The sequence below is a fragment of the Chenopodium album genome, chromosome 14 (assembly GCF_948465745.1).
Source record: "Chenopodium album chromosome 14, dcCheAlbu1.1, whole genome shotgun sequence".
In the NCBI taxonomy this organism is placed as follows: Eukaryota; Viridiplantae; Streptophyta; class Magnoliopsida; order Caryophyllales; family Amaranthaceae; genus Chenopodium; species Chenopodium album.
The window spans coordinates 48997216-49011351 of record NC_137847.1 but is presented as its reverse complement, the minus strand read 5'-3'; the positions used below and the strand labels follow the sequence as shown (position 1 = coordinate 49011351).

The 14136-nt window shown below is 35.0% G+C and overlaps 1 protein-coding gene across 3 annotated transcripts; it reads right to left on the bottom strand.

Annotated features, from left to right (window-relative positions):
• Positions 1-819: 819 nt before the first annotated feature.
• Positions 820-13894, bottom strand: LOC145577411 (splicing factor U2af large subunit A-like). Of its 3 annotated transcripts, XM_081634829.1 has the most exons (18): positions 13715-13894; positions 12957-13129; positions 12713-12778; positions 11461-11537; positions 10817-10884; positions 10664-10708; positions 10497-10556; positions 9355-9415; positions 9112-9224; positions 8141-8256; positions 6036-6134; positions 5792-5867; positions 5345-5433; positions 2284-2350; positions 2096-2194; positions 1921-2002; positions 1689-1756; positions 820-1251 (listed from the first exon to the last, which is right to left on the bottom strand). In XM_081634829.1, the coding sequence occupies exons 1-18, from the start codon at positions 13778-13780 to the stop codon at positions 1114-1116; spliced, it is 1563 nt and encodes a 520-aa protein (XP_081490955.1). In that variant the 5' UTR covers positions 13781-13894; the 3' UTR covers positions 820-1113. The 3 variants fall into 3 exon arrangements, with proteins under 3 accessions (XP_081490955.1, XP_081490956.1, XP_081490957.1); XM_081634830.1 differs by lacking the exon at positions 10497-10556; XM_081634831.1 differs by lacking the exons at positions 10497-10556; positions 10664-10708.
• Positions 13895-14136: the final 242 nt, after the last annotated feature.

Sequence of the window (14136 nt, the reverse complement as noted above, 5' to 3'; positions counted from 1 at the left end):
TCCCAGTCTTCTCGCCAATTCCACTCCATATCTCGCAGCCTAGCCTCCGCCACTGTCCAACCCATCTTCAGTCTCTTAGCAGCAGCAACTAAGAGGGCACCTTGATAATCCCTAATAACCACTCCCAAGCCCACTCCAATCCCTTGCATAATATGAGCATCAAAATTTACCTTAACAAAAGGCGAGGGTGGAGCTTTCCAACTAGCAGCCGATTCTGTGGGGGACTGGTTATTGCCTTATTGGTCATACAAACCTTCTTATTATATACAATGTAATCCTCATTAAGCTTTGCAAAGCCACACGCAATACTCGCCGAATCATTAGACTACTTGAGACATACTAAATGCCTGAATACATCAATAATGTACTCGTAGCATTTTGCCCTTCTAAACTAATTCGTTTACAAGAACACTTTTCTCTTTTTCTTTTTTTTTTTAATTTTTTTTTAAAAATTTTCATGTGTGTATCGAAGGTGATGAGGGAGAGAGGTGTTATCTGAGGAGAGGAATAATTTAGTTTCATATCGTATTACGGCATATAAAGTATAAGGTTAAAGAGTAAGCTTATGGTATACTCTAAACAAAGATGTACTTAAAAGAAAACATTATTTAAGAACAACTCCAATTAATTTTACGAATGCACACCAAAGGGGCATTAATACCTCCATAAACATATTATTCCATACCATAAAATATCTATAAACTTTCTAAAGTCGCAAGTATTAAAATTACTTCAAAAGCACCCCAAAAAGAGAACTATACACATACCTCTATTGAGTTCACAGCAAGACAAAATTTATGTAGTCTAGACTCGAGCCCATACAGTTCCAGAAAACATACAAATATTAGTGCAACACTCTTTTGACACAATACAATAAGTAACAAGGAAAATTTCCTTTTAAGATATCATACAAGATACTACACTAACAGGCTAAAAACTGCATTCTGCAATAAGCAGGTCATGTAGCTGATATATATGTAGTACAAGTGTCGATCATGGACTACTAAGAGCAGGAATATATGTCGTTGAAAGCTTCAAAGGTGAAAATGAAAATAGAAGTAATGCACCTGTACATCTATTTTACATGCTATCACCAATCACCTTCGAAACCTTTCACCCGCTGTAGTCAGCACTGTAGAATTTGTCTTCGGGATAGTAATCAGCAGTGACAGTGTTACCACCAAATTTTCGTCCACCAAGCATGTTCTTTGCATTTGAACAGGAAACAGTATCAGCATACTCCAAGAACACCTGCAAAGAAGAGGATGTTGCACTTCAGCAACATATATAACACAGCCACAATGCTAGAGAGAAGAACAGTTATTGAAATTTTGAAAAAAATCAAGCCGTGAAGCAAAAGAACAAAAAATAATCATGCTGACAACGATGAACGTTTTTGAATTGAATGTTCATTTCTAACTACAATAATTGGAGAGTTTATTTGAAAGAAGCCAATCGTTGTGATTAGGGGTGTTAACAAGCCAAGCTGCTCGCAAGCTACTCGATGCTCGGCTCGGTCAAAGCTCGGATCGGGCAGGCTTGGTCTCGCCCAGGCTTATTAACACCCTTAATTATGATAATGTCACTAACTCACTATAGTGCTGATTACCAAATTGGAAAAAGAAAAAAAAAAACCCCAACGATAGAGACATCAATATGAAATTCAATGATAAAGAAACCATATTTACCTTCCCAACACCAGGAATCAGCTTCCCCTCCATATCAGGTCGAGGAATAATAATAGCTGTCAAGTCTCCTAAGCAATGTAATAATGATGCTAGTTAGTTTCAGCCCGAGGTGAAATATATGAAAGAACAAGAAAAAGTGCTGCTCAAGAAAACAATAAAAGAACAGAAATTTCAAATAAGATAATCCCAACATTCTACCATAAAAAGAGAAAAATACAATCATAGCACTCACCAAATTTAGCACATTCATCTCTCATATCTTCTAAAATTTCCTCATACTCATTATTATCTCTAAGTTCATCAATAGTTACCACCTGACCAAGGCAATAAAAAATTAAGGTCCAATTCATTGATGCATTGAAGGGTTAAAATATAGAAAACAGATAAGTTTGTATGATCATAGATACCTGATTCAAGCAAAGGATTTTAGTAGGATTTTCTGTGGTTGCCGAAGTTGGTAATGTGCCTCCAAGAAGATTGAAACCACTAGCTTCTATAACCATTTTCTGTTTGTATAATTATGCTAAGAGATTAAATACCACTCACAAACAGAAAACTACAGATTAGAAGCATTAGACGGGTAAGATTACTTCACCTGCATGGCTACATGTTGGTGCGCATGCGCCAAGAGATTTTCATGCTCTAATTTTGCCTGCCCAGTGCTGCATAGTTGTACATGACGAGGTATAAAGCATGTACATAGAACCAAAGGCTAGTCTGGAAACTGCAAAAGTGCATACAATAACAATTTCTATTTCTAAGCATTTCATTGTGCACTCTGAAACTCTAGGTCTCTAGGACAAGTAACAACAATAGCACTATGACTAGGAAAGTTAGAGCAATATATATACAGATCAACGTTACCCGGAACGTAGGACGTTATGGAACGTGGTACGGGAACGGGAACGCGGTACGTAGGGTATAGAGTTCCCGGATCATTTGGTTATTTCCTTGAATACATGTATACAATCTGATTTCTTTGAAAAAAGAAAAAAAAAATGGAAATTAAAAGTTTAAGTTAAATTAAAAACAAAACTTTGGATGCTATGGGTTTTTATTACGTGAAAAATTGATAGATTTTCTTTGTTAAAAAAAAAAAATAAAGTTACAGCTGTACTCTACTAGTTGTACTCTACTAACCGAGTGCAATATTAAATTATTAAGTGGAGACACGGAATACTAAGAATCAAAACAAAATTAAGAAAAAAAGAAAAGACAAAAACGAGGGTCCATGTAGTCAGCCGTCATCTTCCTCTTGCCATCATATTTCTTCATCTTCCTCCATTAAAAGCTTCCATTAAACCTCAAAATTTTAAACAAAAAAAAAAATACAGCTGCAACTCAAGAAAGAACCAGAAGGTTCCTAACTTCCTACACTCACAAATGGGTACTCCAACAAAGATGAACAGGATCGCGAACCACCACGAACCGGAACGATTCAGTTCCGCGTTTCGGGACACACGATCCAGTTCGCGGAACGCACCATCGTCCCGCGTTCCGTGTATCGTTGATACAGATATAATGTTGATTAGGGCTGGCAAAAACTGACCCAACCCGAAAATAGCGGGTTTGGGTTGAGAATTTTGACCCGAAAAGTTAAATGGGTCGACACGAACCCGACCTGATAATTAAATGGGTTAGGTTAAGGTTGAAACTTTCAACCCGAAAATGACCCATCTAACCCGAAAATATTTTTGGGTCAAAATAAATTTAAAAAAAAAAAAGAAAAAAAAAAGTTACAGAAACCTAAAGAAACGGAAATCACTAATCTTAAGCCAAAGCCCAAAAACAAGCCATTTCTCTTAACCATATAAATACTAAAACCCTAGAAATTCTTTATATCCTCATTTATCTACAGCCGTTTCCCACTGTCTCTCTCATCCTCATTTTGCTTCTTCATCAAAACTCCTTCAGATCAGTCCTCCACGAGACCACGAGTGACGAGTCCACCTAATTTCCTTCTTAATTTTTTACATGCTTTCGTTTTTTCATGATAATCTTCGTTTATTTTCACCCGTTTTTAATTTTTTTATATGCTTTCGTTTACCTTCGGTTTAATTTTCGAATAATTTTCGATATTAATGCTAATTTCTGTTGTTAAATGTTGTTGTTTATGTTATCAGACGGTTGATTTTACAAATAATTGTTGCTTATTTCTGTTTTTCGTGTTTATTATACGGTTTATTGCTTTATTCATGCCAATTTATGTGGTTTGTATAATAATATGTTCTTATTATTCATTTTAATTTCAACTTGATGTTTACTTACTTTCAATATATTTTTTTGCAGCAAATATGGATCTATCCTGAAGTGTGAAAGGATGACATGCCTTGACATAAATCATCCCAAGAACTATATTATATGAAGTCTGTTTAAAATAAAATTTGTAATTCAGTATATACTTTATTTTTGTATGTTATCGTTATATTGATCTCATTATTTTGGTGTTTTGCTTGAGAATATCTGTTTGAAATTATTAAGTGGTTTAAAAAGTAAATCAAATTTCAAAAAAAATAAGGTTGTTTAGGCCAATATCTTAAACCCAAACAAAAAATCAGGTTTCGGGTTGACCTGAACCCGGTTAATTTCGGGTCATTTTCAGGTCAAAACCTGATTTCAACCCCTAAAAGAAAAAAAGCAAGTCATATCAGGTTACTTTCGGGTTGACCCGAACCCGAAAATACCAGGTTCATGTTGAGATTTTCAACCCGAAAACTTAAATGGATCAGGTTCGGGTTGGGGGTAGCTGACCCGAAATCAGCTGACCCGAACATGAACCCGACCCGATCTGATCCATTTGCCAGCCCTAATGTTGATTAGCTTAGGCATAAGCTTTCTTTTAGAACAAAAAAAAAAAAGCAAAAAGTTCAGCATCAAATTTAATGCTAACATCGATATTAAAGTTGTTCATAGATAGTAATAATAAATTGATTTGATAGATGAGCATAATTTCTGAAACAGGAAAGCAACAGACTTGATGCAAAGTGTTAGAAAAAACAGCATCAGCAATTTGACAAGGTTGGGTGGCGCTGGATTTATAAAAAGTAGGTCCGCACCAACTGAGTAATTGCAACTTTTTCAATGAAATGAAAAAGATGGTGTGGCTTCAAATTTTATATCAATTTTTCGGTCTATGCACGATATATAAGCTAGTATTACAAGAAATCTCCAGAAAGAAAAGAAAATATTTATCTCAAAGAAAGTTTGGTTAGTGCTAAAAGTTTCTTGTTTGCTTGACTATAAATGAAAAGAGAAAATGCTTCGGGTAAAGTTGGCAATAATTGACAGATGCATATAGAAACACATTCTTTAGCAAATAATTATGTCTACTTCACTAATTTATAATGCAATACTTCTACATTGAAAAAAATTCACCCCCAATTTCACAAAAAACTAGCCTTTTTCAGACACAGATGGCTGGGAGCAATGCATAACAATTTTACAGTCACCTCCTTAGGGGAACAAGTACAGCAAGTATGATGTTCATGTAGATGTTGCTAGCATTAAATTCCAATAAACTAGAATCTAAGGAATGCAAGCTGACTAATTGAAGTTTAAGGAATGCAAGCTGACAAAATGAAGTTTCTCCCAGTGAAGAAATGGAACATCAAAGTATCAAACACCCAAGGTTCAAATAGTTCACTAGCTCAACATACCTGACAGCAGCCCTTCTTACAGTTAAGGTTTTATCACCCATTTTCAAGCCATTGAGGGCATCACAGGCAATATCAGTCACTGCCGAATCCTGTGATATATAAGCACACAACATTTAGTAGAAAGTTACATGGAAAATCATCCAATTTGAAGTTTAAAATTACAAAAAATTAACACAGCCTTGGTCCTCAAATGATTTGGGATTGGCTAACATGAACTGTCAATAGGAATCGTCCGCAAAAAATGAAACAAAGAAAGAAGCTATAAAATAAAAAGTGGATGAAAATCTAGAAAAAACATAGTGAGCAAAAAACGAGGGCAATGTTAATTGAGGGGATGCTAAAAGCGAGGACAAACAAGCAAGTAAAGAAAGTTTGAGAAAACCTAAACAAGCAAGTTTCTCTAAACCTAAATCTCAGACACCTATAGAACAGAGGCGGTAAACTAACCTGATAAACACAAAACCCATAGCCTTTGGAATTTCCTGTGTCTCTATCCTTCACAAGGTCAAATGCTTTCAGAGGTCTGCGATAAACAAATAGCAGAAGTTAATATGGATAGTTATATCATTCGCAGGATAGAATGGCAAATGTGGTAATAGTAGTTAAGAGATAGTTTAAATATTACTCCATATTACAAAAAACTAAGTACTAAATTATCAAACAACAAGCAGTTGAATCAACAGTTACATACCCAAATGATTGCAGCAACTCTCGCATCTGATCTTCGTTAAAATAGTAAGGTATCCCACCAACAAAGATACGGTCAGGCCCTTCTGTCCCAGCTACAGCACTACCAAAAACAAATAACAGTCATTGAGCACAAAACAATACCCACTTCCACAAGGTTTGTATATGAGCAGAACAAGCAGAAAGATATCTGTGAAAAATCCCGATGAATTTATAAAAATCAACGAATTATTAGAAAATACTGTCCTTATGGCCGGGCCATCAGAAAATACTACCCTGTGTCCCTGTTCAAACTTGATTGCCCTTACACTGTTGACTCATCATGGCCCTAAAGAGGCCCAGATATAGGCAGCACTGCAACATTAGAGAAGTTTCTAATCCTCCCCCCAACCCGGCTCTAATCCAGTAGACAACACTGTCTGCTATGTTGCAATAGATAAATTTAATTGGCATTATAATCTAGTTCATTAAATCCGAAAGTGACTCTTGAAAAGAGGCAAATTTCACAATATAATCCAATACTTAAACTTCCAACAAAGAGGATGGATCTACAAGGAAAATACCATATGATTAACAAACAATATTCTCCATTAACAGGTTCATTAATTATAATTCACAAATTTTACGGGAGGTCTGCAAGTCCATAGCACACTAGGAGGTGGGAACAGAGTAGGTGAATAGCTAGTAATGGACAGATAGACAAAGTGACAGGTGGACATTCCTGAAATAGTAGTGCTCCTTAGCATGGAAAAAGTAAAGACAAGCAGATAAACTATTAAAGGATCAAGATAACGACGACTACGTCCAAAGAATGTTATACGACTACGTCCTAAGAATGTTATACATAACATTTTCACGTTCTCAAATGTGCTTTTGAAAGAAAGTAATATTTTGACTCAATATCAATTATTGATTGACTATAATGTGTGCAGAAATAAAAATATAAAGGCAAGGCAGCAGAAACTAGTTTTTTAAAAAAATCCTGTATCCCCAACCAAGTGTCATGCTCCATGATTACAATTTTAAATGAAACCTTATTGCACCTTTTTCTTTAATTTAAACACATTCACCCACTCATCTTTAAGCAGGTAGACTTGGTTATATGACATATATTCCAATAATACTTCCTCCACCCTTTATGTGTTGCAACATAGGGGATGAACCACCAGACACACGTGATTATGTAAAAGGAAAAGAGAGACTAACAAGCTAACATGTGGAAATAGTAAGAACAAGAAAGTCATTTTAGCATCAAAACTGTCCAAAATTAGAGATGCAAATGAGAAATATATGGCAATAAAAAGACCGAAGGAAGTAACACTTTCAGAGAGATGGAAGGAGCATGTTGCTTTTGTTGATGTTGTTCTACACATCATATCTTAAAATGCAAAAAATAAAATTAATATTTGGTACACAAAGCATTGTGAAAACTCCCATACATTTAAAAAGTCCAATGTTGTCTAATTTGTTAATCTTGAACTTAGTTTGAAAAGTAGATGCTAGCAACTTCTGGATCCCATTTGTTTCTTACCCTAGTTCATATATTCTTTTTGCACTGGTATCCAAAGATAAGTATTACCCAATACGAAGATTCTATAATTGTTTTCTGAAAAAGACAATCGTCATAACATTTTAATCTTAGCCGTCTACTATTAAGATTTAATCTCAACCGTTTAAGATTTAATCTTAGCCATCATCTGCAGTATGGCAGTAAGCTATACAGTAGTTCTAACACTATCTATGAAAATATAAATACCAGATCCTCTAATTCAACTTTTAATCAAATCAAAACCAACAGACAGAACAATATTTCTTCACTTTGGAACAAAATCTAAATATTGCCATTAAGGAAAAATAAAATACCATGTACTTAGGAAACAAAACAACAGAATTATCATCAATTTTACTCAATCTAAGAACCAAGGTATCAAGTTTTATCCAACTCAAATTTCAGCTTCCTCAATTTCCAACATAAGAAAGTGCCTTGCATATCATAAGAATCAGCTGTATTCTTCTACTTTGGTAAGCAAGATTTAGATGTCATGCATAATGAATCACATCATCATATCCATAATATTCTGTATCAAACATCACAAGAATAAAACTCACCCTGGCACAAGGCCAACAGCAGCCAGATTTAAATGGGGACTTGGTAAACTTGGACCAAGAGCTGCAGCTAATGCTGGATTATAATCGGTGGGTCTCTTCACTCTCACAGAAACCCCCTAAGATGACAAATCAGACATATAAGCCAGTTGTAAATAATATGGAGTCAGCATCTCTACTCTGCCAACATTGATCAAACAAACAACTGCATCAAAAAGTCTGGAGAAACAGGCAACGAAGACTTGATCATGTGAGCCTGTCTCCACTAGCTAAGCAAAAATAACACTTCTAAGCCTTATTCAATCCATGTAAAAGCATTTATTAGGTCCTTGCTCTTCTAATTTTACTAAGAAAATGGAAGGATGTCCTAGCCTACAGATGCAAAACGCAGCAGCATTCTGACTAGAAGCATCAATGCAGCATAGAAATTTAATCATTCACACAACATATCACTGTAAAGTTTAAAGAGAGAGAGAGAGAGATCAATGCTGTTAAATACAGTAAAATATTATAGAAGCTCAAAAAGGCTGTCATAATAATCATTCTTGATGAAGATTATCTCCTACATTATATATAACAGAAAGGAATATGCCAGTAACTTAAAAGAGCAGGACAAGCTACCCAAGCAAAAATACAATTTTACAATATATGATCATTAAAAGTTCTGTGCTCCTTAATAGACTAGGAAACTTGGAAAATCGTGGCAAGATCACCAATGACCTTCACGATTGGGCATCATCAACCAAACTCGACCATTAAGGAACAATGTAATAAAAGAGGTGTTGTGGTAATTGAAATGAACATGGGATTGCTATTCACTACATTGTTAATTCAAATCAGTCCAGTGGATTAAACTTTGAAATACACTGATACATGCTTTTGCACACTAATGTGGTTTTCAGAACGGTGACCAAATCCAGAAGAAAGATAGGATAAGAGATGGGAGAACAAATTGAAGCAAGGAAAGTTCATACCTCAAATGAAATGCCATCCAATGCCATTGCATTGGATGCTTCTTCAACAGATCTCATTTCTACAAAAGCAAACTTTTTTTCATGATTGATATACACATTGACAACTGCATCTCCTGTAATCACAAAAACATTTTGCACAAGTTGGAACATACAAAAATTTCTTCAAAATCAAGAATGACATGACCTCCATGTAATCATGCAAAAATCATAAATTAATAAAATATTATCAATCATCCAACTGACCAGGACCAGCAGCATTTCCACCAATTGCGGTCATAACCTGGCTGAAGAAGGTTGCAATTGTCTGCATAAATCAAGAGGAAATTTTTAATAATGGGTTAAACAATGATAAAACAACACAGGAAAAGACAAGGACAAACAGACATCAATCACACTTGGCTGCTGTTGCCCATTAATAAATAGCTTGGGGCAGGATAGCTTTAAAAGAGAATATTTTTACTACTAAATGACAACTTCCAATAACAAACGAAAGTAAGTGACTGGTCAAAAAGATACCAAAAAAAAAAAGGAGGAAGTGTTTTTCCCAATTATCGAGCACAAGATTCTGGTTTCATATAATTATAAGCAGAAAGCTAAACAAGTATACCCAAATTGAATATCCTAAAAGACTCAAGTACTCTAATGGCCCGTTTTGGTAGGCAATAACAGTAATGAATTTATATGTGTTTCAGAAGTAAACTCCCATGTCAATGATAATGCAACTCCATCACAAACATGTGTTTTTTCATTCACATTATCACCTCTAAGACCTTGTTCTTGTTGCCCTTGGCGTGAGGCACACTTTGGTGCCTCTTTGGAATGAGGCATACTGTATAAAAATTTAAAAGCTTTGACTGTAGTGCTCCACACCAAGAGCAAAAAAAAGCGCTCTACCCTAGGCTGCTTTTTTGTACGCTGGGTTAAATTTATATCGATTAATTTTTGGACAGAAAAGGTTCGTTCATATATGTTCCAAGTTCAGAAAATTATGGATATCTTCAGACAAAATAACTTCTGATACTTTCAGACACAAAAAAAGTGTATTTCAGACAATTATATGCACAGAAATTGAATATTTAGACAAAATAAGCTTACTATCAGATAATCAAGTTCAAATATAATAAGTTCTAAAATGTTAAAATAAGCTTGGATAAGTTAAAGTAAGATAGGTTGGAAGTGAGTAGAAGAGGAGTTTATAGCTTAAAATAGACATGTGAAAACTTTTTGATACTGCTTTAATATGAAAGCGTGAATACCATTGAGGGACAAAGGGAAGCAAAGAGCATCAGCAAACAACATGATTTTGAATAGACAACAAAGGATTTGCTGCTCTTCATAAAATTCAGCATGTAAGCATAAATAATACAACATAGAAAGAGTACAACCTGCTCATTAGCTGAAGGAGGAAGTCCGCCGACATAGACTCGGCGAGCATGCCTGGTAGCCTATGAAGTAGAAAGAAATGAGGAGGGGAAAAAGGGACAGAATACCAACTAAAATCATGGTTATGATTGAAGGAAAAACTATACGTAGATAGTGGTAACTAATTTACCTGTTGAGTCATAAATTGTGCTGGCATCAAAGGGAGAGATCCCAACTAACAAACAGGTAAAATCCCAAACAAATATAGAAAATACAAATTAGATTCTCGGACGATCAAGAAAAATCTATCAAGAAAATGGATAAAAGAAAGGTAAATGCACACCTGAGCTGACCCTCCAGTAAACATACTCTGTGTTAACGACATTGGCTGAGGCATACCAGGTAGTTGATCTACAAAATCAGGCATAAGGGAAATCAAACTCAACTTATGTGATCCCGCTGTCTCAGAAAGCATGTGCAAGATGTCATTAATGTTAATTGAAATATCTGATAACTAATATATTCCTAACATTTAAATCATCAATGATGATAACCTATTTCATACCTAAGAACAAGATCATTCGCACAATAAATAAGAGATAAATTCCATCATGGAAGAAGCTGATGTTTTTTCGTAAGCTACCAAGGGACAACAGTTGTCATTTGACGGCGGACAGGATCTCGCTAAGCCTTGCAAGAAGTGGTTCCCGTTGAACACAATAGCTACAGTGCTCATGTCCATGAGTAGCACAGTTGGACAGGTAAACCACATTGTCTTCCTTACTCACACGATAAGCATAACAAACAAACTAGAAACCACACACACAGCCAACAACACAGCAACAATTTTCAGTTTCTATGGATAATGATACGTGTATACAAAGTAACATAATAAATCAAAATGGTTATATTCTCCGATTTCAGATCTTAACCAATAACTTCAGAAGAAAACATAGAAATATATTATACAGACAGATTAAAGCAAACCTTGAAACCCTTGTCCTGGAGCACTGGACATTAAGTTGCTTGTAGGCGGTGCCATGTCAAAGCCACTTGCACGCTTGCTACACACATGTAAAAAACATGTTAAAGCCAAAACATAATCCAAGAAAATAGCAAAGGGAAAAGGACTGCCAATCAAAACTCCCAAGCCTAAATCAATCAGCACCTCTATCATAGGCACTGAGTAGCAAATTTTTTTACCAAATAAATCTGCAGTCACATACAATTCAGATTGCAAAAACTAATTTCTGGATCCCTAGTTCAGTTTAGATGTGCAAATTAAAATTCAATAACTAAGTCAGCTACTTCAGGTATTCTTACAAAAAAATTCATCAAATAGACCTACTCGAACTTGCCCAATAGCGGAATCCCATTCCAACCCCCAACCTACAAAGAACTCTTACTTTCCGAACCACATTAGTTCTCTTAGCTTAAAAGGACTCTTAGTCAAAGGCTCACAACCAATCGTCAATTCATATACATTCCCATGTCTTAGCACGGTACATTACAGGTTGGAAGCTCCATCAAAAACCAAGGCCTAGATCTTTAAAAGAAACTAGTAGCCAAATGATTACAAGGTCAATTAAGCAAGCAAATGTACCAACACATGATGTTAGCACATGATCTTCACCTCTCCCACAGGGAATCCTAGGAACGTCACACTAGAAGCTTAGAAGCACAAACCTGCAACTGAGAAAACAATTAATTTGTATTCTCAATGACTCAAACTGGAAATCATCTTTATATCTTCAACATACGGCCTCATATCACCTATCCACAATTTATCAGTTGTCTTTAGGGCTCAACGTGCACGCACCTAACTACGCAGGATGGTGTATTTCTACTCTTTGCATTTTGCACTATTGCTGACAGTAAATACTCATAGCTATTCCAATAATAAATCATGGTTAAAAGCTCCTAGTATCTCTCAAAAGACTAAGTCCAACTTAACTAACACACGGTATGCTAATTAGAATCAGATATGTGACCAAAACCTATAATGCAACAATCATAACTAAAATAAATGTAAAAAAATCCATGTCCTTCCATTATTCAAGTGGATGCCGGGCACCTAAAGTGCTGCGGATACTTTCATATTTCAAATTTAATTAACATGTAAACCAAGCAACATCAACAAATAAAAATATTGACCCTCATAGATACAGAACAAAATCAAACAAGTCCAAAGACTCCAAACAATTACGAAATCGCAGTATCCACAACAAACCAAGCATACCTCTTTGAATGAAATGGTGAGCGAGAACGTGATCTACCTCTATGCCTCTTCTCTCTATCATATGACCTATACAAGTACAACAATATCAGTGAAGAGTCAAAACAGTAGAGGGCATACAATCAGGGACATGGCCTGTCACTTTTCAATACAATGAACAAGCAGTACAAATGCGAAAACAACAAAACCAACCAACACCCAATCAGTTTGAAAAATTACATAGAAAGGTTAAAAACAATGTGTTCACCTATCATAGTCACGAGACTCACGACCTCCATAATCTCTTCTTCTTTCATCCCTGCTACTTCTATCTCTATAATCCCTACGATGATCATCACGGTCACTTCTTCTATCCCGTTCTCGGTGATGATCCCGATCTCTTGTCTTTGGCATCTCATGGTCTAGCTCCCGCGATTTATGCTGAGGAGAAAAAAAATGAGTCAGTTACTTGAGTAGCAATTTGGACAACATTCACCTACTATAATTTCCAATATAATTCAACAACATTACTCTCTTTTCGACTAAAAATTGTTTCGCATAAAGACGCTCTTCATCACTCAAAACTTGTCCTCCAGAATAGAAAACACACAATAAAAATTAATATACTACCTCCAATTTTTTTTAGTCGCAATTTTTGGGTATTATTTGTAAGATATAAAATATTCCAAAGTTACAACTAATAAAAATCGAAGGTACTACATTACATTGAAAAAGCATAAAAATAAAAAAAAATAAAAAAAAAAAACTATGAATGCGAGCAGGTTTAGTTGATTAAAGACTTACTTTCTACACTAAAAATTACCCAAAATTTATCAAAACCGAATCAAAAAAATCAAATTAAATCAAGCTAGATTTACATGAAAAAAAAAATAATAACGATGCAGCAATCAAAACTGAAAAGTGGAAACAAATTTCGTCGCAAAAACAATAAGCATTCTCTCGATCAAAATTGAAGAAAAAATAAAATAAAAATTGAAGATATTTAGAGAGGAGCTAGAAATGGACCTTAACACGAGAGCTTCGATCATCAGAACCTCTTCGAGGTGAAGACTTTGCATGATCACTACTCATACTTTCCGATCGATTACTGCAATCAGTCGTCCAAATTCAATTTTAGAAATTTGCGGAAAAACCCTAACCCTAATGCAATTTGTGAAATGTTAAGTATTGGATATTTTGGCTTGAACGTTTATGTTTAGGAAATACAACTTTTTTTGGGTGATATTTGTTTATATAATGGCATTTTCGTAAATAAATTAAAAAAAAATCTCAGTTGGCATGGCATTTTTGTAAATAAGTCAATATTTATGGGATCTGCATATTAATAAAAGTTGTTCACTTATTTACAAAAATGTCATGCTGACTGAAATGATTTATTGATATATTTACGAAAATGTCATTACATAAACAAATTTTGTTTATCATCA

Coding starts and splice junctions, on each gene's coding strand:
- LOC145577411 (XM_081634829.1), bottom strand. CDS start 13,780: ATGAGTAGTGATCATGCAAAGTCTTCACCTCGAAGAGGTTCTGATGAT. Junction 2,003..2,095: donor AAATCCTTTGCTTGAATCAG/GTATCTATGATC, acceptor TGCCTTGGTCAG/GTGGTAACTATTGATGAACT. Junction 1,757..1,920: donor AGATGAATGTGCTAAATTTG/GTGAGTGCTATG, acceptor TACATTGCTTAG/GAGACTTGACAGCTATTATT.